The following is a 25185-nucleotide window of genomic DNA, read 5'->3' as shown; positions in this document are numbered from 1 at the left end:
ACAAGATGTTAGATAAAGGTGATGGCAGTCTATTAGAACCACCAGTAATCTTTGAGGAATTGGCTGAAGATCATGGAGGCCCTTTAAAAGAACATGCAAGCCTTGAAAAAGAACATGGAGGCATTGATAAAGAACACGCAGTTGAGGTTGATGCTAAGGATCCCATCAAGAAAAGAAAAAAGGGACAAAAGAATACTAGGTGGAAAAGCACACAGGAAACGATTTTCAACAAGCTGAAAGGTCAAAAGATAAAGTCATGAAAAAAGAAAAGTGCAAAGGGTGTTTAAAGATGAAACAAAAAGCACATACTACGATTAAGGTATATATTGTTCTTTATTATATAACATTACATTCTTTTATGGTTACACCTTGTTCTTTCATTGTATACTCATTGTTCTTTTACTTAAATAATTTATTTGTTTTTTTTTTAAGGATTTCCTCCCTGTACCTGATGGAAATAATCTGGCACATTCCAACGAATTTCGAGGTTCTTTAGAGTTTTTTGAGCCTGATGACTATTTTGGAGTGAATATTATATGCTCGCCAATTAGGGAATAAATGATATGTACTATTTAGTTTACGTAAACATTTTTTTTCTTCATATTTGTCCTTATTATTTTTTTATTATTTTTATAGGATCTTATAAATGAGAACACTGTATTTCACATTAATTTTTTTTTTAACAAGACATATTTTGCATATAAATGGTGATTACTGTAGTCTATAAAAAACACATATTTTGTGTTGTTTTACAAGAAATATTTTGCAAAATAATTAAAAAGAATATTGCACTTATAAAAAAGAACAACAGATGTAATCAAAAGAACATTGCATAAAATCAGAAGAACAAATGTTGTATATGTACATTATATTCTTCCTTCAAAATCAATATGCTTTTCATGTTTATTAGACCCAACTATTCAAACAATAAATAGTGCTATTTGTGTTTTCCTGGTAAGATAATGAGGCAACATCTTGATCGTATTACGAAGAATGTTGTACTCTTTTTTCTTAATTAGGTTTTTATCCCATAAGGTTTTAACGAGGCCCAATCTTCGATAATGGACATCCAAGGGGGAGTGTTATGAAAATATTGTATGGATATCCATTATCTTTATATCATTCCGGAAAAAATTCTAAATCTAGGGTTTGTTGTGATCTAATCAAACCCTAGTTATTGTATTCTATAAATGTATACCCCTAATATATGAAATAATATACAAAGATCAATTCTCTCTCAATTAGTATATTTTCCATTATTTTCACAACAAAATCAAATACTTCCATTGTTTTTTTTTTAATTGCTACACTTTTGATGTCACGATCTAGACAATTTTTTATGAGAAGAGAGATAGAGAGAAAAATAAAAGGGGCACATATAGATAGGAGAGAGACTGAGAGAAAGAAATGTCAAAAATAGAAAGTGTAACAACTAATTAACAATTTCCAAAATAGGAAAGTGTAGCAACTAAAAAGAAACGGAGGGATTATATTATCTCCGGAACATATTATATGCAACTTTTGCCAAAAACGGAAATTTCACATTAGATGCAACTTTTTCATTCTTTCTTTTTGTAGTAACTTTTTTTAATGAAATTACAATTTTACCCTTACTAAATGTCTTTTTTATTTTGGTAAATATAAATTTTACTACCAAAAGGGAGAAAAGGTAACAAATTACAAAAGCTAACTTGTAACCAACAAAACAGCAACAAACTCCAAGAGACCACAGAAAGGCCACTTAAATACCACAAATTCCAATCCAACCAAGCTACCTTCTAGGAAGGGTACAAGGAAGAGAGAGGAACCAAACAACTAGACTCAGGAACCCTGACCACATTCTAGGAAGGTTCTAGGGAACCAGGACAAGACAAAGACATAAAAAGCCAACAAAAAATTACACAAATAACAGATTTTTATCACAAGGGTTACATCTGCAAGCAACTAAGAACACAATATGCATAATAACAACTTTGGTAGATTTTCAATCACCAGCAAACATCTTAGCATTCCTCTACAGCCAAATTTTGTAGACAGTTTCAGCAAAAAGCAAAGCAATCAGCTTGTTCCTGACATTAGATTTACTGTAGCATTTAGCATTCCATTTTTGTTCCTCAGAAAATTGAAAACAGTCCTAGAGAATCCAATCAAGTGCAACACAGAAGACCAGATTTCCTTAGAGTAAGGACAGTCAAAGAACAGGTGCTCAAAAGATTCTACAGCACCAGAACAAAGAAAGCAGCAAGGATCATAAGAGATATGCCAAGAAAGTAACCTATCCTTAGTTACCAATATGTTCAACATAACTAAATAGGTAACGAATAAGCTTTTAGGAGAAACATGGTTGTTACTGATGATACTTTTCCAATCAACCCTAGGACCTTGAGGTCTGATCCTATCATAGAGTTTTTTAATACTCATTTTACCCTTGGAAGTCACAACAGACCAACCACCAACATCATTGATCATATCTCTGCAGGACATGATCTTTTTAAGCACCCAGAAAGATTTCTTGGGAATAGGAGCAATCCAAAAGTCCTTATTTGCAAAGTAATAAGTGTGAATCCACTTAACCCACAAGTTATCAGATTTACGAGCAATATGCCAAAAAATCTTAGCAATAGCAGCTTTATTCCAATCTTCAAGGAACGTGATATTCCAGCCACCACAAGACTTAGGAAGAGACATAAACTTCTAGGCAACCAGAGCTTTTGTGGAAGGATTACCATAGCAAGTTCATAAAAAGCATCTAAATTTGGACTCAATTTCTCTGATAATTTTCTTAGGAAGAACAAAAATCTGAGCCTAATAAGCTTGAATTCTAAAAAGAACACTCTTGACAAGCTAAAGTCTACCATCATATGACAAGTGCTTAGCAGCCCAGGTGTCAATTCTTGAAGTGATTCTCTCAAATAAAGGCTTGCATTAAGAAATGGTAAGTTTTTTAGGAGAGAGAGGGACACAAAGATACCTAAAAGGCAAGGAGCCCTTATTCATTCCCAAAGCATCCTTTAAAACATCTTGCTCAGAATCAGTGATACCACCAAAATAGACATCACTTTTATCAAGGTTTTCATCAAGACTAGAAGGAGAAGAAAATTTTTGAAAAGCCTTAAGAAGAATTTGAACTGAAATGAGATCACCTCTATAGAACAGAAGTCATCAGCAAACATGATATGAGTAATTCCCAGCTTTTCACATATAGGGTGAAAATTAAAAATTTGGATCCCTAGTAATCTTAGATAAGCATCTAGAAAGATATTCCATACAAATGGAAAAGAGGAAAGGAGACATGGGATCTCCTTGCGTTAAGCCTTTCCTAGTTGGAAAAGGGGCAGTTGGATAGCCATTCAAAAGAATTGAATAGGAGACAGTGGTCATACAACCCATAATCCAATCAATAACTTTGTTAGGGAAGCCTAACTCACCAAGAATAGTTCTGAGGAACCCCCATTCAACAAAGTCATAAGCTTTCCTCAAGTCAATCTTGAGCATGCATCTAGGAGTGATGAACCTGTGGGAGTACCCTTTAATAAGCTCAGTAGCAAGAAAAATGTTATCACCAATATGTCTACCAGCAATGAAACCAGCTTGAGAAGTGTTAATAATATAACTAATAACCTGGCCAAGCCTAGCTGTAAGAACCTTAGATTTTAATTTTTACACCATTGTAAAGAAGGCAATAGGTCTGTATTCCATGACATAGGAAGGACATTAAAATTTGGGCACAAGAGTAATTATAGTGCAATTCCATTGTCTAAAAATCTGACCATGTTCAAAGAAGTCAAGAACAACACTATAAACATCACCCTTGATATGACTCTAAGACTATTTAAAGAACATAGCAATAAAGCCATCAATACCAAGGGATTTATCATCACCAATAGTAGCCAAAGCTTGATCAATCTCAGAGTGAGTGACAGGTTTAGAAAGAAGAAAACAATCCTCAACAAATCCTCAGTTCTAATAGTATTAAGATCAGCTGCAGGTAAAGAGGTAGGAGCAGACCCCAACAAATCCTTATAAAACTATAGAACCTCAGTTTCAATCAAAGCAAGATCCTTAAGCAAAGAGATAGAATCATTATAAATAGAGTCAATTCTGTTCATGTTCTACCTTTGCTTTAGGACATAGAAGAAATAGTGAGAGTTAGAGTACCCCACCTTGATCCAGTTCACTCTTGACTACTGCTTCAAAATACTCTCTTGAATATGCATCCAATATTTCGCTTTATCAATAGTCTCAGCTTCTTGAGTCTGAAGACTAATGTTAAAAAAATCATCAACAAGCTTGGAGTGAATATCATGGGGGCCCGACTAGCAGGGAGGCATGACGCCAGCTCCTTTGGTGGGTGCTGGGACGTACGAAGTTGGCTCGTCGTCGCAGAAGCCTCAACATTTGGGAGTGTTGCAGGGTGAGCCTAGATGGGTTGGCCGTACTCTCTCGATTCTAGCACCTTCTAACTAGCTTGCGAGCGAGGGTATGACTCCATAGACTGTACAGTTTTTTGACATGTTTGGCGTTCCTTCATATTTATGGGGAGTCTACCATCATAGATGTACCTGTAGTTGTATTTATTTTGACTTTATAGGACTTTACTTACTTGACTCAAACACTTGTATATAGCTATGATACTATATTTATTTTTAGCTTTTGCATCTTTATTTTTCATTTTTAATTTTATTATGCATGCAAGTGTGAAAAATATGACTAATTTTTGAGCAAAAATTTCCGTCATTTTTATTATCTATGGATGGTATTCGACTTTGTCCCCCAAAAGAAAAAATGAAAAATAAAAAGCGAGCTTAAACTTAATTAAACTCAAAATCATCAAAATTATTATAAAAGTTCGTTGGATTAAAGAGAAAGGTGAAAATCGTAAAATCGCAGTACCAAAACTGAGTTGAAACCTAGAAAAACTTGATTAGCGTAGCAAGGAAGGCTGGCGCGATAGAAACTTGGTTGTCGCGATGTGACAATGCTGTCGCGATGTGTAATTTCTATCAGATGGCGCTAGGATTATTTTTTCGAATTCGAACGGGATTCGAATTGCGCCAATGTTGTGCATAAATATCCCTTAAATCTAACATTTTCTTTATAGTAGAACAGATTAAAAATAGTCTTAGGTTTTATTTCTTAATCATGTCTAAGAGTTTTAGCGATTTAATTCGTTATTGGTGCTGGTCTCTAACTGCTAAAGACAGAAAAGAACTTGCTTTTTTCACATGGGGGTATCTATGGTATAAAGGGGGTAGATCTTGACATAGACTTTATTCATACCGCCTTGGAGTATTGGGATTCATATACTCATTGCTTTAGACTTGGTTATGATGAAATTTGTCCTTTACCGGAAGAATTTAGTACTATTCTAGGCTTCCATTCCCTAAATCTTGCGGTAATTCCAAAAGTAAACAAGTATTATTACAAAGATTTTGAGTGTTTCCTTAATCTTAAGGATAAGGATTTAAAAAATATTGTGCATGGAAACATAGTGAATTTGAGAGATTTTGCACGTTTTTATTTTGATAGACCACGCTCTACAACCTTTCCATGTTCATAGGAGAAGAGCATTCCTTTTTTGCATGTTAAATCAATATCTTCTTACTATTGGTAATATTCATGATGGCCAATCTATTTTAGCACCTGTCATGGAGCAAATTGAATCAGGTAGAAATCCAATGCCTTTGATCGTTGGAGAAACCATGCTTGGTTTGGATGAACTAAAAAAGAATCTAAAAGCACCTCTTTAAGGTTCTCCAATATTAACACATGTAGGAAATTAATACTTTTAATTATAGTAATAAAAAATAACTTTTTATAGTAAGTATAATCCCTTTCATTGAACTTTTACAAGTGTGGCTAATGGAGAGGCTTGAATTAATTAGCCCTCCTAACAATGTTGATAACTATACTCCAAATGGCTTTGTAAGATGGAAGAAACGCTTTTCCATAAAGATGGGCCGCCAGGAATGGAGTTGGATCTTTGAAACTTGCAACTTTACCATCAAGTGGGTCGTTCCTTGGTGGAAAATCGAGAAGTTGGTTGGTGTTAATAGCCAACCTTTTTTTCGACTCCCTAGATTTTTAAAGTTGACTTTTTATTACCCTTCCAGGATGAGGAGACAATACGGTCTTGCTCAAACTGTTCCATCTAGTGATCTTCGTCGTCCCTATGAGTTTCCTGTTTCACAAGATGTTGAGAGATTTGATGATTATTAGTGTGCTAGACCTTTATGGGAAGCTGTTACCCAAAAGGACTCTCCTTCTTTGTCTAGGGATATGAAGCAATGACTACTTGGTAGATCTCAAAAGGACAAGAACAAAGCTCGGAAAATGAATAAGACCAATGTGAAAAACCGCTTAGGGGACAAGAAAATTCCTCCCAAAGAGCGTCTAGGTGAAAGAGTTGAATTCGAGACTTCTGTTATGCCTGAGAAGAAGAGTTCTAAAGGTAAAGAGAAAAGAAAAGATGACTCTACAAAAAAGAAAGTGTGGATTGAAAAGAAGCACGGTGTAATGGCTATTGGAGAAACTATTAACACCAAGATTGAATGTAGATCTTCAAAATGATGCTTACTAGCAAAAGTGATGGATGATGAAAAAGAAGCAGACAAGAATTGGAAAATTGCTAGAAAGAAGAAAATAGATTAGAGCATTGCTTTACTTTCAATTTATTAGACAAAATTAATTTTAAGTCAATTTTATTTTTAAGCTTTAAAATTCCATATATAATTTAATTTTTACTTTATTTTATTATTTCAATTTTCATCTTTTTAAATTAACTGTTTACATTTAAAATTATTTTTAAATCAATAAAAACAACTTGAATTATTCTAAAAATTATTCGAGTACAAAATTCGAAAATTTCAAGAAAACACCGAAATTTTCCCAGATTAATGCGGAACACTTGGCGCTTCAATTCGAACTTTGTCGCCATCTTGAAATATTATTGACGCGATGCACTGGCCTTTGTCGCTGTGCGACAGCTGCGTCTTGTTGCGCTGGATCGGACTTAATTCTTGCGCGCCGGTTACTCTGTTACTGAAGAATCGATTTTTGTGGGAATTAAAGTGGCCACACCCTATAAAGGGTTGCCTAAGTATCCTTTCTTAAGGAATCAGGCCAAACGTAGCTGTCCTTCTTAAGTTGGTCAAGATGGAAGGAATAGTGTCCTTCGAACAAGTGTATTATTCTGTTAGTGGGTTTAGAATTATTAGAAAGTTAATATATTCAGTAAGGTCAAGTGATCGGAATGCCTAGGTGGAGGTCGCTTCCGATCAATAATATTAATGCATAATTAATATTACAGCTTAATCTTGACTAAACCCTTCGGATCACACCCTTAGCAGTAAACGAACCTACTCGACGAATTAATTCGGAAGAAATTAATTCGTCGCCCAAGTATTAAATATTTAGACGTCGGAGCGTCAAAACCGAGCGTCGGAGAATCTCAAATGTCGAGCCAAAATTTAGGATTTGGCGAGACGGGAAAATTCTTCAAGTAACAAGTAAAATCCTAGCCACGCGAAAGGCTAGGAAAGCGCGCCCAATAAGTGCGTGCCACGTGGTAGACTGGCAGCACACATGGCAAAACGCCATGTGGCAGCACACGTGGTAGCCACGTTGGCAGCGTGCCACGTAGGCAGCGTGCCACGTGGCAGCGCGCCACTATGGCAACACATGTGGCAAGGGCCGTGGACCCGGGGCGATGGGTCGTGGACACGGGCCAAAATAAAATGCCCCACCCGAACCCAACTTGGGGCTCAAGGTCGGGTGACACATAGTTAGTTCACATTGCATGTGAAATGATATGCCATGGTGACCAAGTGGGAAAGTTGTCCTCACCTAACCATGTGACACTTGTTCTTGGTTTATTTAACTAAGGGTTGAATTCATCAATCTTTTCATGTGGGATCTTTTTATAAAAAAAGTCCCACATTGAAAGATGAGTGGAATTCACAAGCTATCCTTCCTTATAAATAGCCAAAGCATTGCTTGAGAATTCTTTGCTTGAGTAGGAGTTCAATAGAGCATTGCATTAGCAAAAACTCTTAAACTCACATAATACTCAGGTTTTGGTCGAACCTCGCTAACCTAGAGGTAAGGGACCTAAAAGTCGCTAGTAGTTTTTGCGGGTGGACTTTCGTTGGAGGCTCTCGTATTAGCGGGGCTAAGCTTTTAAGTAAGAGCCCATTTGGTCGGGCGAAGCACTCTTCAAAGGTAAATTCCGATTTTATCCTTTTATGTTTATTTGTTATGCTTTATGGTTTTATTAATTGCGAATGGTTCTTTGGGTCGTGGTTGTTTCCGCGGTGAGTCGGACTCACCAAACCCCAACACAAGATTTGTCATATTTGAATATTTATTACCTGATATGTCCAATTTATATAGTGTTTTACCCCCGTCCCGTGGTCATTATTAGTAGTGTTTTTGGCTCTTTAGGGCCACTTTTATTACTAATTTGTGTTTTCTAGTGTTTTCGTAGTTTTGGTTGAGTTTTACAGGAAATTGCACTTTTGGAGCATTTTCCCGGGTTTTCATGGATCAACTACGGAAGCTAGAAGGACACGACCATTCTTGAAGCCCAGGATCGGTGAGAGCCGGTGATTAAGGGCTCGGTATGTGATACCGGGGCTATTGGATCAAGTTATCAAGACCCGATGAGGAAATCCGGATTGGGCCGAGGAATCGAGCCCAATCGAAATCCAAGCCTTGAAGAAGAAGTCGGGTCCGATCGGGCAAGCATACGCCCGATCGGGCGAGTGGGCGCAATGCAGCGTCAAGGAAGGAGCCGCGCCCGATAGAGTGTGCGTAGGCTCGATCGGCCGCAGCATACCAGCAAGGGGCGTTGTAAAAAGGCGGGCCCGATCGGACGGCCCTTCGGCCAATCAGGTGCATGTTTTTCTAAGTAGATGATTAGTTTTGTTTTAGTTTTTGTTTAGGAGTGTTTAAGTACGAATTATGTACGTAATTTTGGATTACCTTCTCTTTTAGATTTTCTCTCTCTACTTAGGATATTTTCTCTCTCTTAAATTCTCTCTCAACATTGTTCTTAATTACTTTCATTAATCCAGATTTCTTTTGGTAACAATTTCTTCTCTTTTAATTTCAGTTATTTTATTTACTTCTTTGATTATGTCTTGCTTTATTTATTTGATTAGTTTAGTTATGATGATGCTTGAGTAGTTCTATTTCTAGGGTTTATGGGGATCCATAAATAATATGAAGGGGTAATTTATGGTTGATAATTGTCAATGCTAGATTAATTTCCTATTGATTGATTTAATGCTCTGTGACTAGATTTGCGCAGATCTTTTATGCATGAGTTTAACAATATTGATTCAAGATTCGACAGATGAGAATTGATGTTTAGGTCTAGTTTCAATAGGCAGGTTAATTTATAAATGGTTAAGTCGAGATTCGAAAGATGAGATTTAATACCGGTAAATTAATTGTGTGATTGTAATACGTAGCGAAAGCCCTTTATGATCTGATCCTTTATTCATTGTTTTCTCCTTATTCTTAGTCTTCGTAGTTTAGTTTCATATCCAAATTTACATATTGGTTACTTTATAATTTAGATTACTTTAATTAATTAGGAATAGAAAGACTCGTTTCTCTGTGGATTCGACCCTACTTCCCTGTCTACATTAGTTAGAGGATTTAGGAATTACTTTTAATTTGGGGATACGACTTTACCCTGTCAAAATTTGGCACCGTTGCCGGGGAGACGGTTTAATTTTTGTTTCTGATTATTTTTCTAGTCTAGATTATCCATTTTTGTCTCAAAGAACGTTAGTTCTTTGAGGCAATTCTCATATTTGCTTTTAGTTTTTTTTGTTTATGCCCAGGTGTTCCAGATCAGGGTATATCCCATTCGATCCTGAGATCGAACGATCCTTTCATAGACAGAAGAACCTCTACAAGCAAATTCGGGCGGACTCTGATGATAATAATAATCACCGCGATCCTCCAACTGGTTTTAGCGATTCAGAGGTATAATCAGATCTAGAATCAGAGATGACGGCTCCAAAGAAGCTTAGTGATTACTCACAACCAAAGCATACAAATTTTCCACATCTCACCCCTCCTCCGGCTCTTGATGGGGTACAATTTGAAATTAAACCTCAATTTATAACGATGATAGAGAGGAAGCAATTTAGTGGAGCTAAGGGTGAAGACCCAAATCTTCACATTGCAGACTATTGTCAATATTGTAATACCATCAGGCAAGCCGGGGTCACACAAGACCAAATCAGGGAGATTCTCTTTCCCTTCTCTTTAACTGGAAAAGCCAAATTATGGTTTAATGAATTAAATAGAACTGCACTTGGTATAACTGAGTGGAAAACTCTTGTTTTGAATTTTTATAACAAGTATTATCCTGCAGAGAGAACAACCGTACTACGGAGTGCAATTCAGAACTTTGCCCAAGAAGCCGATGAAACTCTATATGAGGCTTGGGAGAGGTTCAAGGACCTACAAAGAGAATGCCCCCACCATAATTTGGCACAATGGCAGTTAATCCAAGCCTTTTACAATGGCATTGGAAATTCATCTAGAATAATTTTAGATTCTGCAGCTAGTGGGAGATTTATGAATCTTAATGTTGATGATGCACGTCCGGTTATTGAAGATATGGCGATACATAATTCCCAATATGGGAATCCTAGAGGATTTGCTAACAAGGGGAAGCATAGTGTTGACTTTGTATCCTTTTTGCAGGCTCAATTGACCTCTATCTGCCAAAAATTAGATAATCTTAGCACTGCTAATATAGCTAATGTTTCTGCAATTAATAATAATGCTAATGAGGCTTTCTGTGAAAATTGTGGAATTATAGGTCATTGGGAACAAGATTGCAGGAGTTCCGTGGAGCAAGTTAATGCCTTTCAAGCTTATAGGGAGAACAATCCATGCTCCAACACCTACAATCCTGGGTACCGGAACCATCCATACCTTTCCTACCGGAGTACTAATGTTCAAAATCCACCACCACAAGAACCGTAGGCGCCACAACAACAGCAGCAGAAATATTACCATCCCAATGCTAGCCAGAAGAACCAACCACAACAACCCTCCTCATCTTCCGACCCCGCTTTGGTAGAAATTAGAACGATGCTATTTAATATGCAGAAGCACATGGAGAGTAGAGATGCGCAAATTGATTCAATTCTAGCACATAATAAAATTGTAGATAATCAAATTGCGCAACTTTCCGCTACTCTACAAGCCCGCCAACAGGGAGCTCTGCCAGCACAGCCGACCAGGCCTAAGGATCAAGCCTATGCAATTACTCTAAGGAGTGGTTCAAACTATGAAGGGCCCCCTAGGGCCAGAGTTGATGAACCTGTTTTATCAAATAATGCTAATCTTGATTCCGTTAAACCAGACAATGTAGCTAATAGCCCTGCAGGGCTAAAGCATAGTACTAATATATTTAATTCTACATTGCAGGGTACGACTCCAGAGAAGGTGGCCACTCTAGATAAGAGCAATAATGCTCCAAAGCCGATTATCAAACTTCCATTCCCCAATCGTCAATTGAAAACAAATTTGGGTAAGCAGTTTGGTAAGTTCCTGGAGATGGTAAAAGATTTTAAGGTAACAATTCCCTTCACTAAATTAATCACATAAATTCCTTCATATGCAAAATTTATGAAAGAAATATTGACAAGAAAAAGGTCTATTAGTGAGGTAGAGACAGTATTCACTGCAGAGTGTAGTGCCGTAATTCAGAATAAATCTCCACATAAATTAAATGATCCGGGTAGCTTTTCTATCCCTTTTCATATTGGCAATCTAATGATTGATAATGCATTGTGTGATTTGGGTGCTAGCGTTAGTGTCATGCCATTATCTGTGTGTTCCAAATTAAATATGGGTAAATTAAAAGCTACCAATATTACTCTACAAATGGCCGACCGTTCTTTCAAATACCCTTTAGGTGTTTTAGAGGATGTTCCCGTTAGAGTAGGTAAATTTTATATACCTGTAGATTTTGTTGTTCTTGATATGGCTGAGGATATGCAAACCCCAATCATTTTGGGTAGACCATTCCTTAACACTGCAGGAGCAATTATAAATGTGAGAAGTGGTAAATTAACACTATCAGTAGGGGATGATAAAATTATTTTTAATCTTAATAATACCCCTAAAAGCCCCATGACAGAGGAGAAGTGCTTTAGTGTTAATGTGGTTCATAATTATTCTAACAAGCCCCAAGCTCTTGAAAAAGATCCCTTGGAGGCGGTATCTTGTGTTGCATCCCTTTAAGATGAGATAGACAAATGGCAGAAGGAATTTGATGCAATAGAGAGAGCCCTCTACACTGTCGGTCTTGGTTTTGAGGACGAAAAGGTGGAATCAATCAAGCAAGTTGTGAAATTGAGCCTACGGTAAGTGTTCCACCAGATCGAGTTGCAAGTGTTGAATGCAATTACAATTTGAAGCAACCCTCGATCAAAGAGGGATCCTTAGTGCGTAGCATTGAAGAACCCCCAATCCAAGTCAAGGAGGATCCACCAGATAAGGTGAATTGGCGTCCCACAAGACATGTCAGGAAGCCGCGTCGTAGCCAAAACACCGCTCGACCGGGTGAGAAACCGCCCGATGATGAGTGTCATTTATGGCACTTATAGGGTAGTCTTGTAGGATGATTTCATCTTCCTTCTTATGCTTTCTTATCTTATTTTTTGTCCTTTTTCCTTTAATCCCTTTCTTTCTTTCCTTGTGTTTTTCAGGTTTTCCTCGTGTTTTCCTTTTATTTGGTTCTTTTTCCCTTTTATTCCTTTTCGTTGTTTGTTTTTGTAGGTACCTAGGATTTGTCTTTGCAAGGGAATCAAGATGGGCTATATTGACAAAGCAAGGAGAAAATAATCGGCTTGGAGAGGGCTCATAGAGGGCATGGAGAGGGCATCAAGCCCTGCCAGTCTGCCGCGGGCGCGGGTGCTTAAGGCCGCGGGCGCGGGTTCATATGCACAAAATTGGCATATTTCGACCAGGAACTCTCCGCGGTCTGGCCGCGGGCTTGCCGCGGGCGCAGGTAGTTTAGAGAACCCGCTCGTATCAGAGAGACCGCGTCCCTCTGATCACCCTTGGGGAGCAGGGGATTCGCCGCGCTTTTGTCGCGGGTGCGGGTGCTTTTGTCGCGGGCGCGGGTGCTTTTCTTCTTCTAGTTCATCTCTTACTTGATTGATTTAGTTTCATCTTTGATTGTTTGTATTGCTTGGATTAGAATTAAATATTGTAGTTGATATTGCTTTCTCTTGATTTTGATTTAGTGTGATGATCAATGCTAATTCTAGTGATTTGTTCTTGAGTTACAACATGATTAGTGAGTAGATTAGTTGCTAGGGAGAAGGGGAAGCATGCTTGATTGATAATTTGTGCTAGTTGATGATCTTTGATTGATTGAATTGTTGCAATTAAATTGGTTGACATAGTTTTGCATGTGATTAATTAGATTAGGAATGATCAACCTATAAGATTAATCTAGATTGCATTGCATTTCTTAATGACATGACCAATCAATTTGAGAATTGCTTTAATTGATTGAGTTTGATTGTGAATTTCCTTAATTAGCCATTCATAGTGACCCCTAGTTTGGCCTCTAGGAGATAGCTCTTTGATGAGTGACATTTATGTCACTCTTAGGGAGTAGTTTTAGAGTCATTTTCGTGTTTATTTTATCTTATTTTCCCTTTCTTTCTCTTGTTTTCTTTTTAATAAAGTTTCTTGTTTATTTGGTAATTTTTGGAGCATTTTAGTTTATTTTCTTTATTTTATTAGTTTTAGTCTATTTTCGTATTTTATTTTACTTTGTTTGCTTGTATAGTTTTTGTTTTATTTTTATTAGTTTAGTTTTATGTCCCTTATTTTCTATTTTATTTTATTTATCTCTATTTTGTTTTTTTTATTTTTATTTTGTCTTTTGATAATGCCTCGTGTTTTTGTTGTAGGTCGAGTTTGGTGTTTCGGGTTTTAAAGTCGTGTTCGAGTTCAAAGTCCGGGATTTGAGGTGCAAATTTGTTCTAAAGCTGCTGCCCTGTTGCTGCCAGCTTAAACTACACCACACCCCTCCCTTATCCTCCACCACACCAAAACACACAATCCTCTGCTACTGCCCTGCTGCAACCTAATCAACGCACCAGCCCACAACCACCAACAACAGCAACACAACACAGCAGCCACGCAATCACCCCGCAACACCACCAACAACCCACTGCACCAACACCAACACAACCAACCACCTGACCACCGCAACCAGCCAATCCACTCCCCTGCTTCGCCCCGCAGCAGCACCAACACAAACAAACCGCAACCCAACCTGCTTCACCCCACATCAACCAAACCCACACCAATACACCACCAATTTAACCCCTGAACGCAACTCCCCTGCTGCCTCCATAATACACCTCCACTGCCGCAACCAATACACCACCATTCAACCAACCTAACCAACCCGCAACCCCAACTGCAGCAGCAACAGTAGCCGCACCTCAACCACGACGCCTACCACCACCGCAATAAACCTCTTTTAGCCACCCAAAACGGCAGCCCTTCACCACACCTGACCCGCAACTACTCAAACCACCAATCAAGCATTTCGACCCTCAATTAAGCAAAAATCAGATTAAAATTTGATTTTAATCAAGTTCGAGCATACCGTTTGTGGTTCGGTCGAAGTTCGAGTCAGAGACTTTGTGGGTTTCGTTAATCGAAGAGGAGTGGTCGAACATACCCATGGTTCGACCGAACCAACCCCGTAGTTCGACCGAACCAACCCATGGTTCGACCGAACCGCTTCACGAGCTATGCACGCGAGTTTTAATGAAAATTGGACGGCCACGATCTTGGATGCTTGATGAAGATGATGATGATAAGCGGTGATGATTGATTATTTTGATGCGTGGTGATGGTGATCAATGGAGATAGAGCAGCCAATGTAAAGGAGAAGAAGAAGGAAATCGTGGGTCTGATTTGTTTTGGGTGGGAATTGTATTTGTTTTTATTATTTTTCTTTTCTTTTTATTTTTATTTCTTTCTTTTCTTTTAACTTTTTCTTATTTTCTTTCCTTTATTTTTATTTTAGTTTTCTTATTTTATTTTCCTTTTTATTTTTATTTTCTTTTCCTAGTTTTATTAGCTTAGTATAAATACCCAATTTTTGGGGTAATTAGAATGGAATAACTATCTATTCCTCTCTCTAGTTAGTTTTAGTTTTAGGTTAGGTTAAGATTAGTCTTCTTTGGTAGAGAGAGAAAGTGAGGTTTTCTTCATTAATGAACTTGGATTTTGAAGAAGGAGCTTGTTCAATCCTTTGTAGACCTTCATCTTCAATTAATGAGCAATTTCTTACTCTCTCTCCTCTATTTTTATTTGTTTATTTTGATTATTATTTTAGTTGTTGGTATTGCTTGTTGATCATGTTGATTCTTGATTATTTGTTGATTAATCTTGTTATTATCATGATTAGTGAGTAATTTCCCCATTAAGGGGATGGTTGTGGTGTAGTTGGACCTTGAGCATGTTCTAGGGTTTAGAATTGATTTATTTGTGATTAAAGCCTTTATATGCTTGATATTCTTTAATCTTCTTGCAAGTGCACATTGTTGGTTGATTAAAGGTGAATCTTTGCTAACAAGAAACGGAAGTTGACTTAGTTAAGGTTCATTACTATCGATTGTTATTTAATAGTACCTCCTAGTATATGGTTCTAATGTGGAAACATAGAGGCTATGTTAGGGGAAGCCAATTGACCCCGGAAGGCGGCTAGATTGGATTTTAATTTCGATATTCGAGCATGTTTAGTTCATAATTAATTCAATTTCTATGCCTTTGTTTATGTTCAAGTGAATGCTATACCTAAACCATTTCCCTTAATGTTTTATTTCTTGTTTTAGCTTTTTTTTTTAGACTTTAGTTTATTCATCTCCTATTCCGGACTAGCTTAATTGTCAATAACATTTGGTGGTGTTTACCGTTCTCTGTGGTTCGACCCCTATGCTTGCCTTGTACTCGTATTAGGTTTGTTTAGGTTGTATAAATTGTATTTGATCTAGGGATAGACATTTGACGACGCGTTTATTCCCTTGTCACTCTTGAACTCTCTTGATTGCTACTATTGTTTGTCCTTTGCAATGCTTGAATCAAACGAAGAAATTGTCGATTAGCACGATTATTGAATTAGCATGTGGAACCAATATCCCTAGCATTTAGCTTATTGAATTACTTGATTAGTCTAATTTTGCTATCATAACACCAACCATTTTCTCACTTCAATCTCCGAAATATCTTGATTTAGGCTAAAGATAACACCAACTAACTCCTTTGGGTTCGACCCTATACTTACCTATACTTGTTTTAGGTTGGTTTAGGATTTTATAAATAGTGTTTGATTTTGGGATAGGCAATTTACGACTAGTTTATTCCTCTATCAAAATGGCGCCGTTGCCGAGGAGTGAAATTGGTGCTTAGCTTTAATTGTTGAGTCTATTTCATTTTAATTGAAAAAATAATACAAAAAGATTTTTTTTCTTAAGGCTACATTTGTAGCCGTGCTACTAATATTTTCATTGAAGTTTTGCATGCATAGAGCTCGTGATCGATCCATTGTGCCTTTTGACCCGGAAATCGAAAGAACTCTTTCAAGGAGAAGAATTGCTAGTCGATCCTTTGAATTTAGTTCTTCAAGCGAAGAAGGATTTGAAGAGGAACTAGGCATGGGAGATCATCCAAGAGTTGCTTTGAAAGAATTGGGAATTCCCGGTGCGTACAAGTTTGAGAGTGGAATTGCTCCACCTACAACACCGGCAAATGACTTCGAAATTAGGCCAGCTATGATCGCTTTGATCGAAAGAAGACAATATAGCGGAGCTAAGAATGAGAGTCTGTTGAACCATCTCAAGGAGTTCGAAAAGTATTGCAACACTATCAAAGTGAACGGAGTTTCTCAAGAATTCATCTAGCTGAAGTTGTTTCCATTTTCTCTCATAGGTCGAGCCTTAAAGTGGTTGGATAAGGAGGTAAAGCCAAATTCCCTTCGAACATGGGACGAAGTCACCAAGGAATTCTTGTCCCGATTCTACCCTTAAAAGAAAACAGCGGAGGCTAGAGCTTTGATTCAAGGGTTCAAGCAAAGACCTAATGAAAGCCTCTACGAAGCATGGGAGAGGTATAAAGAGTATCAAAGGGAATGTCCCCACCACGGAATTCCAACTTATCAAGTCATTCAAATTTTCTATGGTGGCCTAAGTCCTCAAGGCAAATCATGCCTTGATGGGGGTGTCGGAGGTCCCATAATGAATCGGACGGAAGAGGAAGTGGTGGACATTATAGAGGACGTGGTTAAGTACTATAGAGATTGGCAAGATGGTGAGAGGGATTCAACTAGCAAGAGTGGCTCTTCGGTGTACTCTATAGACCATCTAAATGCGATCAACAACTTATCCTCACAAATGAAAACCTTGGGGAAAGAAATGACCGCAATCAAGGCCAAGTTGGAAGGTTCCTTTTCTTCTCAAGCTTCGAATTCTCCCTCCCAATTTTAGGGGAGAGGTACCTTTTCTAACTCTTAACCCCCTCCCTCTTCAAATAATATGCCTAGTGGTTGCTTGTTTTGTGATGCATGTGGATCTTATGATCATGACTCTTGTAATTGCCCTCATGCTTCTCCGGAATGTGGTGATGATTTTGATAATAGTGAGAATGAACATGTGAATTATGTGTCAAATAATAATGTGCAAAGGTTTGATAATCAAAGAGGTCAATGGAATAGGAATTACCAAAACCAAGGTAATTTTGACAACTTTAACCAAGGTGGTGGTTATAGGAACCAAGGGAACCAAAGTTCTCGTGGCAACTATAACTATCAAGGTTATAGTAGTCAAAATCAAAACCAAAATTATGGTAATCAAAACCGAAGTTATGGAAATCATAACCAAGGTAGTGGAAACCATAATCAAGGTTATGGTCAAAATCAAAATAGGGGTAATTGGAACAATCAAGGCAGGGGAAATTTTCAAAATAATTCTCAAAGAGGTCCCCCACCCGGATTTGTTCCAAAGACTCAAGGTGAAAATTCCTATTCATGATCTTCTTCTAGGACCAATTTGGAGGAAATAATTGAAAATCAAACAAAGTTGTTGAACACATATATGGCCGTTAGTGACAAGAAGTTCAATGAAATGATGACCCATAACAAAATGCACGAAAACCAAATTTCTCAACTTGCTAGTGCTTTGAAAGATCAAGCAAGCCCTTCTTATTTACCTTCCCAAGGCCTAGACCCCAAGAAACCCGTGAATGCTATTGTTACAAGGAGTGGTAAGGTTCATGAGGAGAGATTGCCTAGGAGGAGTGATAACAAGGAGGTCCCCAAGGAAGTTTTGGTTGAGAATGAGGGAAGTAGAGTATCTTTAGATGAGGTTGTGGTTGAGACACCAAGAGAGGTGAGAGTAGAGAAAGAGATTGTGAAACCCAAGCTCCCTTATCCCCAAAAATTCATGAGACACAAGTTCGATGAGCAATTTGGGATATTTATTGATATGCTCAAACAACTTCACCTTTCTCTTCCTTTCACCGATGTGATCAACCAAATGCCTAATTATGCCAAATTCCTCAAAGACATTTTGAGTTGAAAGAGGACTTGTGATGTTGTGGAGACAATCAATTTGACTGAAAATTGTAGTGCGATCATCATGAACAAAATGCCACCTAAGTTGAAAGACCCCGGAAACTTTTCCATCCCTTGTGCTATTAACAAGATGCAATTTGATAATGCCTTATGTGACTTAGGAGCTAGTGTAAGCTTAATGCCATATTCGGTTTATCAAAGACTTGATCTAGGGGAACTCTTACCTTCTAACATTACCTTGCAACTAGCCGATAGGTCAATCAAGTTTCCAAAAGGTAAAGTGGAAGATGTTCCATTGAGGGTTGGGAAGTTTGTGTTCCCGGTGGATTTTGTTGTCTTAGAAATGGATGAAGATGCTACCATTCCAATTATTCTAGGTAGACCCTTTCTTGCTACCTCGGGTGCTATGATAGATGTAAAGTGTGCAAAGATTTCCCATAAGGTAGGAGATGAGGTCATAGAATTCGATTTGAATGAAAGCATGAAATATCCAAGTTATTCTCTTGAAAATTGCATGATGATTGACTCTCTTGATTATGTTGTGTCTTCCATGCATGAGCACTTTCTCACCTCTAACGATGCTCTTAAGAATGTTTTGTTGAACAAAGACAAGGTAGGTGTACCATGCAAGGAGGTAACATTCTATGAGGAATTTCTTAATGGAAGCATGGAGGAAGTGGATGAACAATTGTGCCTGAAGATCTCAAGCCATGAAGCTTTGCAAGCGGCCGCAACAAAAGAAGGTAAAGGTGTGCCTATGGTAGAGCTCAAACCTCTACCATCACACTTTTTGTATGAATTCTTAGGCCCAAATTCCACTTACCCCATAATTGTTAGTGCATCCTTGAGCGAGAGCCAAGCTCAAGCGTTATGTTGTGTCTTGAGAAAGCACCAAGGTGCTTTGGGCTATACTATTGATGATCTTAAAGTTATAAGCCCCGCTTTCTGTACGCACCACATAATGCTTGAGGAAGGCACCCTTCCTTCTATTGAACGACAAAGAAAGATACACCCTCCAATGGGAGAGGTGGTGAAAAAAGAGATCACCAAGCTCTTGGATGCGGGAATCATATTCCCCATCTCAAGCTCTAGGTGGGTTTCTCCCGTTCATGTCGTTCCTAAGAAGGGGGGTATGACCGTAGTCAAGAATGAGAGTGGTGAGCTCATTCCAACTAGAACGGTCACCGGTTGGAGGATGTGTATAGACTATAGGCGTCTAAATACATCCACCAAAAAGGATCACTTTCCCCTTACATTCATTGATCAAATGTTAGAGAGACTAACAAGGCACAAATTCTATTGCTTCCTTGATGGCTATTCGGGATTTTTCCAAATTCCAATCCACCCCGAAGATCAAGAGAAGACCACATTTACATGCCCCTATTGGACCTTTGCCTATAGGAGAATGCCCTTTGGCCTTTGTAATTCCCCCGCAACTTTCCAAAGGTGCATGATGAGCATTTTTGGAGAAATGTTGGAGGAAGAAATGGAGGTATTTATGGAAGATTTCTCCGTAGGTGGGGTTTCATTTGAAGAGTGCCTAGTTAATCTTGAGAAATGTTTGGCTCGGAGTGTAAAGGTTAATCTTGTCTTGAATTGGGAGAAATGCCATTTCATGGTGGAGGAAGGGATAGTGCTTGGGCATAAGATCTCTCATAAAGGAATAGAGGTGGATAAGGCCAAAATTGAGGATATTGAGAAGCTTCCACCTCCGGTGAATGTAAAGGGAGTGAGATCATTTTTGGGTCATGCGGGTTTCTATAGAAGATTCCTCAAGGATTTCTCACTCACTGCCAAGCCCCTTAATGATCTTCTTCAAAAAGATGTTGAGTTCGTTTTTTATGATAAATGCTTGGATGCATTTAATATATTGAAGAAGGCCCTAATCTTTACCCCCATCGTTCAAGCCTAAGATGGGATCGACCCTTTGAATTGATGTGTGATGCTAGTGATTGGGCAATTTGAGGTGTTTTGGGACAACGTGTAGACAAGAAGCTTTATGTGATTTACTATATGTCCAAGACACTAAATGGGGCCCAAAATAATTACACAACAACGGAAAAAGAATTCTTGGCCATTGTTCACTCTTTCGAGAAATTCCGGTGTTATTTGTTGGGTTCCAAGACCATTGTCTTCACGGATCATGCGGCTCTTAAGTATCTCTTTGCCAAGAAAGAGTCCAAACCAAGGTTGATTCGTTGGGTGCTTGAATTACAAACTTTTGAAATAGAGAATAGGGATAAGAAGGGTGCGGAAAATGTTGTGGCGGACCATCTTTCTCGCCTTGAGGGTGATCAAATTCATGATGATGGTCTACCAATTGAAGATAGGATGCTTGATGATGTCTTGTATGCCATTAAGGTTAAGGATCTCCCATGGTATGCCGACTTGGTGAACTTTCTAGCATGTGGGGAGTTTCCACCTTCTTTCTCCAAGAACCAAAAGAAAAAGCTCAAGAGGGAGGCAAGACATTACTTGTGGGATGAACCAATCTTGTATAAACGCGGGGTGGATGGCTTACTTCGGCGTTGTGTCCCGAATGAAGAGGTGCCAAGTGTTCTAAAGATGTGCCATTCGGATCCAAGTGGCGGTCATATGGGCGTTTCAAAAACCGCCAATAAGGTTCTTCAATGTGGTTTGTGGTGGCCGCATCTCTTCAAAGATTCATGGGGCTTTGTAAAGTCATGCGACCGATGTCAAAGGGTTGGAAATATCTCCAAGAGGAATGAGATGCCTCAACAGCCCATTCATGAGTTAGAGGTGTTCGATGTTTGGGGGATTGACTTCATAGGACCATTCCCATCTTCATATGGTAATCAATTCATACTTGTGGATGTGGACTATGTTTCTAAATGGGTTGAGGCCATTGCCTCCCCTACTAATGACCACAAAGTAGTGTTGAAGTTGTTCAACAAAATCATCTTCCCAAGGTTTGGCATACCTAAGGCTGTGATAAGCGATAACATATCTCATTTTGTTCACAACGCCTTCCAAAAGATGTTGAGGAAACATGGAGTGCATCAACGGTTCGGCCTTCCATATCATCCTCAATCGAGTGGCTAAGTCGAGGTCTCCAATCGTCAAATAAAGCTCATTCTTGAGAAGACGGTTGCAAGGAATAGAAAGGATTGGACGGACAAGTTAGATGATGCTCTTTGGGCTTATAGGACGGCTTTCAAGAAGCCTATTGGTACCACTCCATATCGCCTTGTCTATGGCAAGTCTTGCCATCTCCCGGTGGAGCTTGAACACCGTGCTTTATGGGCAATCAAAAAGATAAAATTTGATTTAGAAAGTGCGGGGGAGAAAAGGTGGTTGGACCTTCATGAGCTAGAGGAGCTTAGACTTGATGCTTACAACTGTGCTAGCACCTACAAAGCTCGTTCCAAAGAAGCTCATGATAAGCTTATTGAGAAGAAGGAGTTTTGTGTGGGTGATAAAGTCCTCCTCTACCACTCGAGAATGAAGTTATTTCCCGGAAAGCTCATGTCAAAATGGAGTGGTCCTTTCTTGGTGAAAGATGTTTTTGCTAATGGCACCGTGGACATTTCTCCTTTGGATTCCTCATCTTCTTTCAAGGTTAACGGTCATCGGCTTAAGAAATATTTTGATGGAGTATTTCTTGGCCTTATTCATAAAATGATTCTTTTCAAACCACCTTGAGTGGGGTGGTAAACGTCGAGCTAATGACGCTAAACAAAAGCGCTTACGGGAGGCAACCCGGATTCTCACCTTTACTCTCTTTTGCTTTCTTTCTTTTATTTTTGGTTTTTTGTTGATTTTTGCTCTTACCCCTTTCTTGTGTTTTTGGTTTGTTTTGTAGGGAGCCTTCATTCATCATATATAGACTAAATGTATTTGTGAGGGTGATAAGAGGTTTTAGAGTGCACGGGAGAGGGCACCCCGCGGGCTTGGAGAGGCCTCGGGTGCCCTTGCTTTCAATAGTAGGAATTGGATCAGTAGCTCTCCGCGGTCTCTCCGCAGGCTCTCCGCGGGCGCGGGTGCCTTAGAGAGAGCGCGGGGGAAATTCAAAGAGGGCGCGGCTAATTTTCTAAAATTGGATCAGGAACTCTCCGCGGTCTCTCCGCGGGCGCGACAATTTCGGAGCGGGAGCAGGAGATTTAGAGAGGGCGCGGCCCCTGGGCAGGTAAGAAATTTCCGCATTTTCCAGAAACTATCCGCGGTTGCCCCGCGGTCTCTCCGCGGGCGCGGCAAACCTGGAGCAGGCGCGGCTTTATCGAGAGAGGGCGCGGGGATCTGGGTTTTATTTGGCCGGTTCCTCTCTCTTTCTCTCTCCTCTCTTATTTTCCCTTTCACTCTTAATTTTCCCTATTCTCTCTCTTCCTCCTCTCAAACCCTAACCCCCAAATCATCTCTTTCACTCAATTTTACTCAAATTCACCCTTATTTTCTCTTAAATTTCCATCCAAACTTCTTTCATACTACTTTTTCATCAAGTTTGCTCTTCTTTCTCGTGGTTTTCTTCGAGAATTTCAAGTCTACTCGGTTTTGTGCTTGCTTTGAGTCTTTTATCTTGGTATACTTCTCACCTTTGTTTTATTTTTGTCAATTTCAATTGATTTTTATGCATTGGTTGTGAGTGGCCTTGATTAAGCTTGAGTATGTTGTTTTTGGTTGTTTGTATGGTGGTTTTGGAACTATTTTGGATGTTTTTGTGCTTCTTTTGTGATAGATTGTTGATATTGTTGGTTGTTGTTCGATTTTTGGTTGTTTGTTGCTTGTAACAGGTACTTTGTAGTTTGTGGTGGTTTTGGGTGGTCTTGTGAACGGAGGTTTGTTCACGTTGGTGGTAGTGTTGAATATTGTGTTGGTTGGTCATGTGAACTATGGATTTGTTGAGAAGAGTTAAGTGTAGCAAGAGAAGTTCAAACCAATCACCCGGCCAATCCTCTCGTGGCCAACCTTCAAACACCGAACCCCCTCAAACCCAAACTACTCAAGATAATGCCCCACCTCCTCCTTTACTTGCTCTCAAATTTCATAACCGGGCTAAACACACCCCTATCTATATTAAAATGAAATCCCGGAAATTTAGACCGTCCCGCAACTATTTTCCCGAGGATATGGAAAAATTGGGTGTTGATGCCGACCTTCACATTTTTCTCCGTAATCTTGGTTTGGTTGAGTTTGTAAAGTCATCCCCCCGAACTTATTTGGAACCATGCATTGAATTTTTCTCCACCTTTGAGTTTAATATGACGGGGGATACCGACTACATCATCTCTTTTCAACTTTTCAATTCCAAGCATATAATGAACCTTGCGAAATTCAACAAAGCCCTTGGTTTCAACCCAAATACCGACATCTTTGAGCCCTTGGTTGCCCTTCACAAGACCGAATACAATGAGGTTGCTTGGTGGAGAGCCATATCTAGGAAGAAGTCGTTTGACTCTAAGGAATCGCTTGCTAGCGAGATCATTCACCCGGCTCTTCGTATTCTCCACCGGATTCTTGGGTATACAGTGTTTAGAAAGCAAGATCTTGGGAAGCTTTTGAGGGAGGAGATCTTGGTGCTTTGGATGGCTACAAGGCCGGATTTGGGGCCAAGGTTGAATTTTGGGTATCTTTTCATGAATTGTTGTAAGTTGATCGCCACTGGGAAGAAGACGGGTGAGATTCATTGTGGTGGTATGATTACTAGATTGGTGTATTATTTCAAGCAAGAGCGTTTCTTGAGGTCTTGCACTCAGATAGGAAAGAGTGAAGACATGTATTTGGATATGAAGCAACTTAACACCTTGCGCTTCATTTCTAAGACTAAGGGAAACGGTGGGTACTCTTGGCTAGTGCGAAATGTGCACCATTGTATGCTCCCAAACCCAGCTGCCACCTCAATCACTCGAGAGGCTAGGATTGTTTGGAGGATTCCCGAGGATGACGGGGGGGTTGAGAATGTTATGGAGGAGGATGATGGTGATGAGGACGATGATGATGTTGATGATGATGAGCATGATGGTGAGGATGGAGAAGGAGAAGGTGGTGAGGATGAAGAAGATGAAGAAGAGCAACAACAACAACCGCAACAAAGAGGAAGAAGAAGACAACAACATCACCAACAAGACTACCAAGGAGATGCATATCTCCGTGAGATGGAGGCTATGCGTGAGCATATGGAGCGCATGCAATTGAGCATGCAAGGTATGTATTCGAACCATCAAACTTTGTCTTTTCAAACTAGCTAACGCCCTATATGACGCTAGTGTGCGTAGAGGGGAGGTCACTCCTCCGGTGAACTACCCTTATGTGCCGCCCCAACAAGGGTCGGTTCCATCTTGGGGTGGTGACAACCTCCCCACGTACCCATATTGGCCCGGGGTTGCGAACCCCGATGAGCCAAGGCGTGACTTCCCAGATGAGTCCGGTCATTATGACTACCGGGTCTCGGGGGGGAGTAATTATCGGGGTGACCCCGACTTTTACTATGTTCACCCCACTCACCCCGAGCTTTGTATGCGACCGGAGCCTTTTGACCAATTATCCACATCTCAACTTGACCTTTTTAAGGGTCGCTATGGGTTCCCTCCCGG

The 25185-nt window shown here is 39.3% G+C and overlaps 1 protein-coding gene and 2 non-coding genes across 3 annotated transcripts; all 3 read right to left on the bottom strand.

Moving 5' to 3' along the window:
- Positions 1–2058: 2058 nt before the first annotated feature.
- LOC145625015 (uncharacterized) lies at positions 2059–2688 on the bottom strand. Its single transcript, XM_081678098.1, has one exon. The coding sequence runs from the start codon at positions 2686–2688 to the stop codon at positions 2059–2061; it is 630 nt and encodes a 209-aa protein (XP_081534224.1).
- A 7713-nt stretch (positions 2689–10401) lies between these two features.
- LOC145625940 (small nucleolar RNA R71) lies at positions 10402–10508 on the bottom strand. The gene has a single exon (XR_014110831.1). It is a non-coding gene; the product is annotated as a small nucleolar RNA R71 (small nucleolar RNA).
- A 6601-nt stretch (positions 10509–17109) lies between these two features.
- On the bottom strand, positions 17110–17215 carry LOC145625976 (small nucleolar RNA R71). Its single transcript, XR_014110865.1, has one exon. It is a non-coding gene; the product is annotated as a small nucleolar RNA R71 (small nucleolar RNA).
- Positions 17216–25185: the final 7970 nt, after the last annotated feature.

This window comes from Chenopodium album, chromosome 3, assembly GCF_948465745.1.
Source record: "Chenopodium album chromosome 3, dcCheAlbu1.1, whole genome shotgun sequence".
In the NCBI taxonomy this organism is placed as follows: Eukaryota; Viridiplantae; Streptophyta; class Magnoliopsida; order Caryophyllales; family Amaranthaceae; genus Chenopodium; species Chenopodium album.
The sequence above is the reverse complement of the archived record's forward strand: the minus strand, read 5'-3'. Positions and strand labels throughout refer to the sequence as shown.

Bases quoted from the DNA above. Each gene is read 5' to 3' on its own strand.
- LOC145625015 (XM_081678098.1), bottom strand. From the start codon at position 2,688: ATGTCTCTTCCTAAGTCTTGTGGTGGCTGGAATATCACGTTCCTTGAA.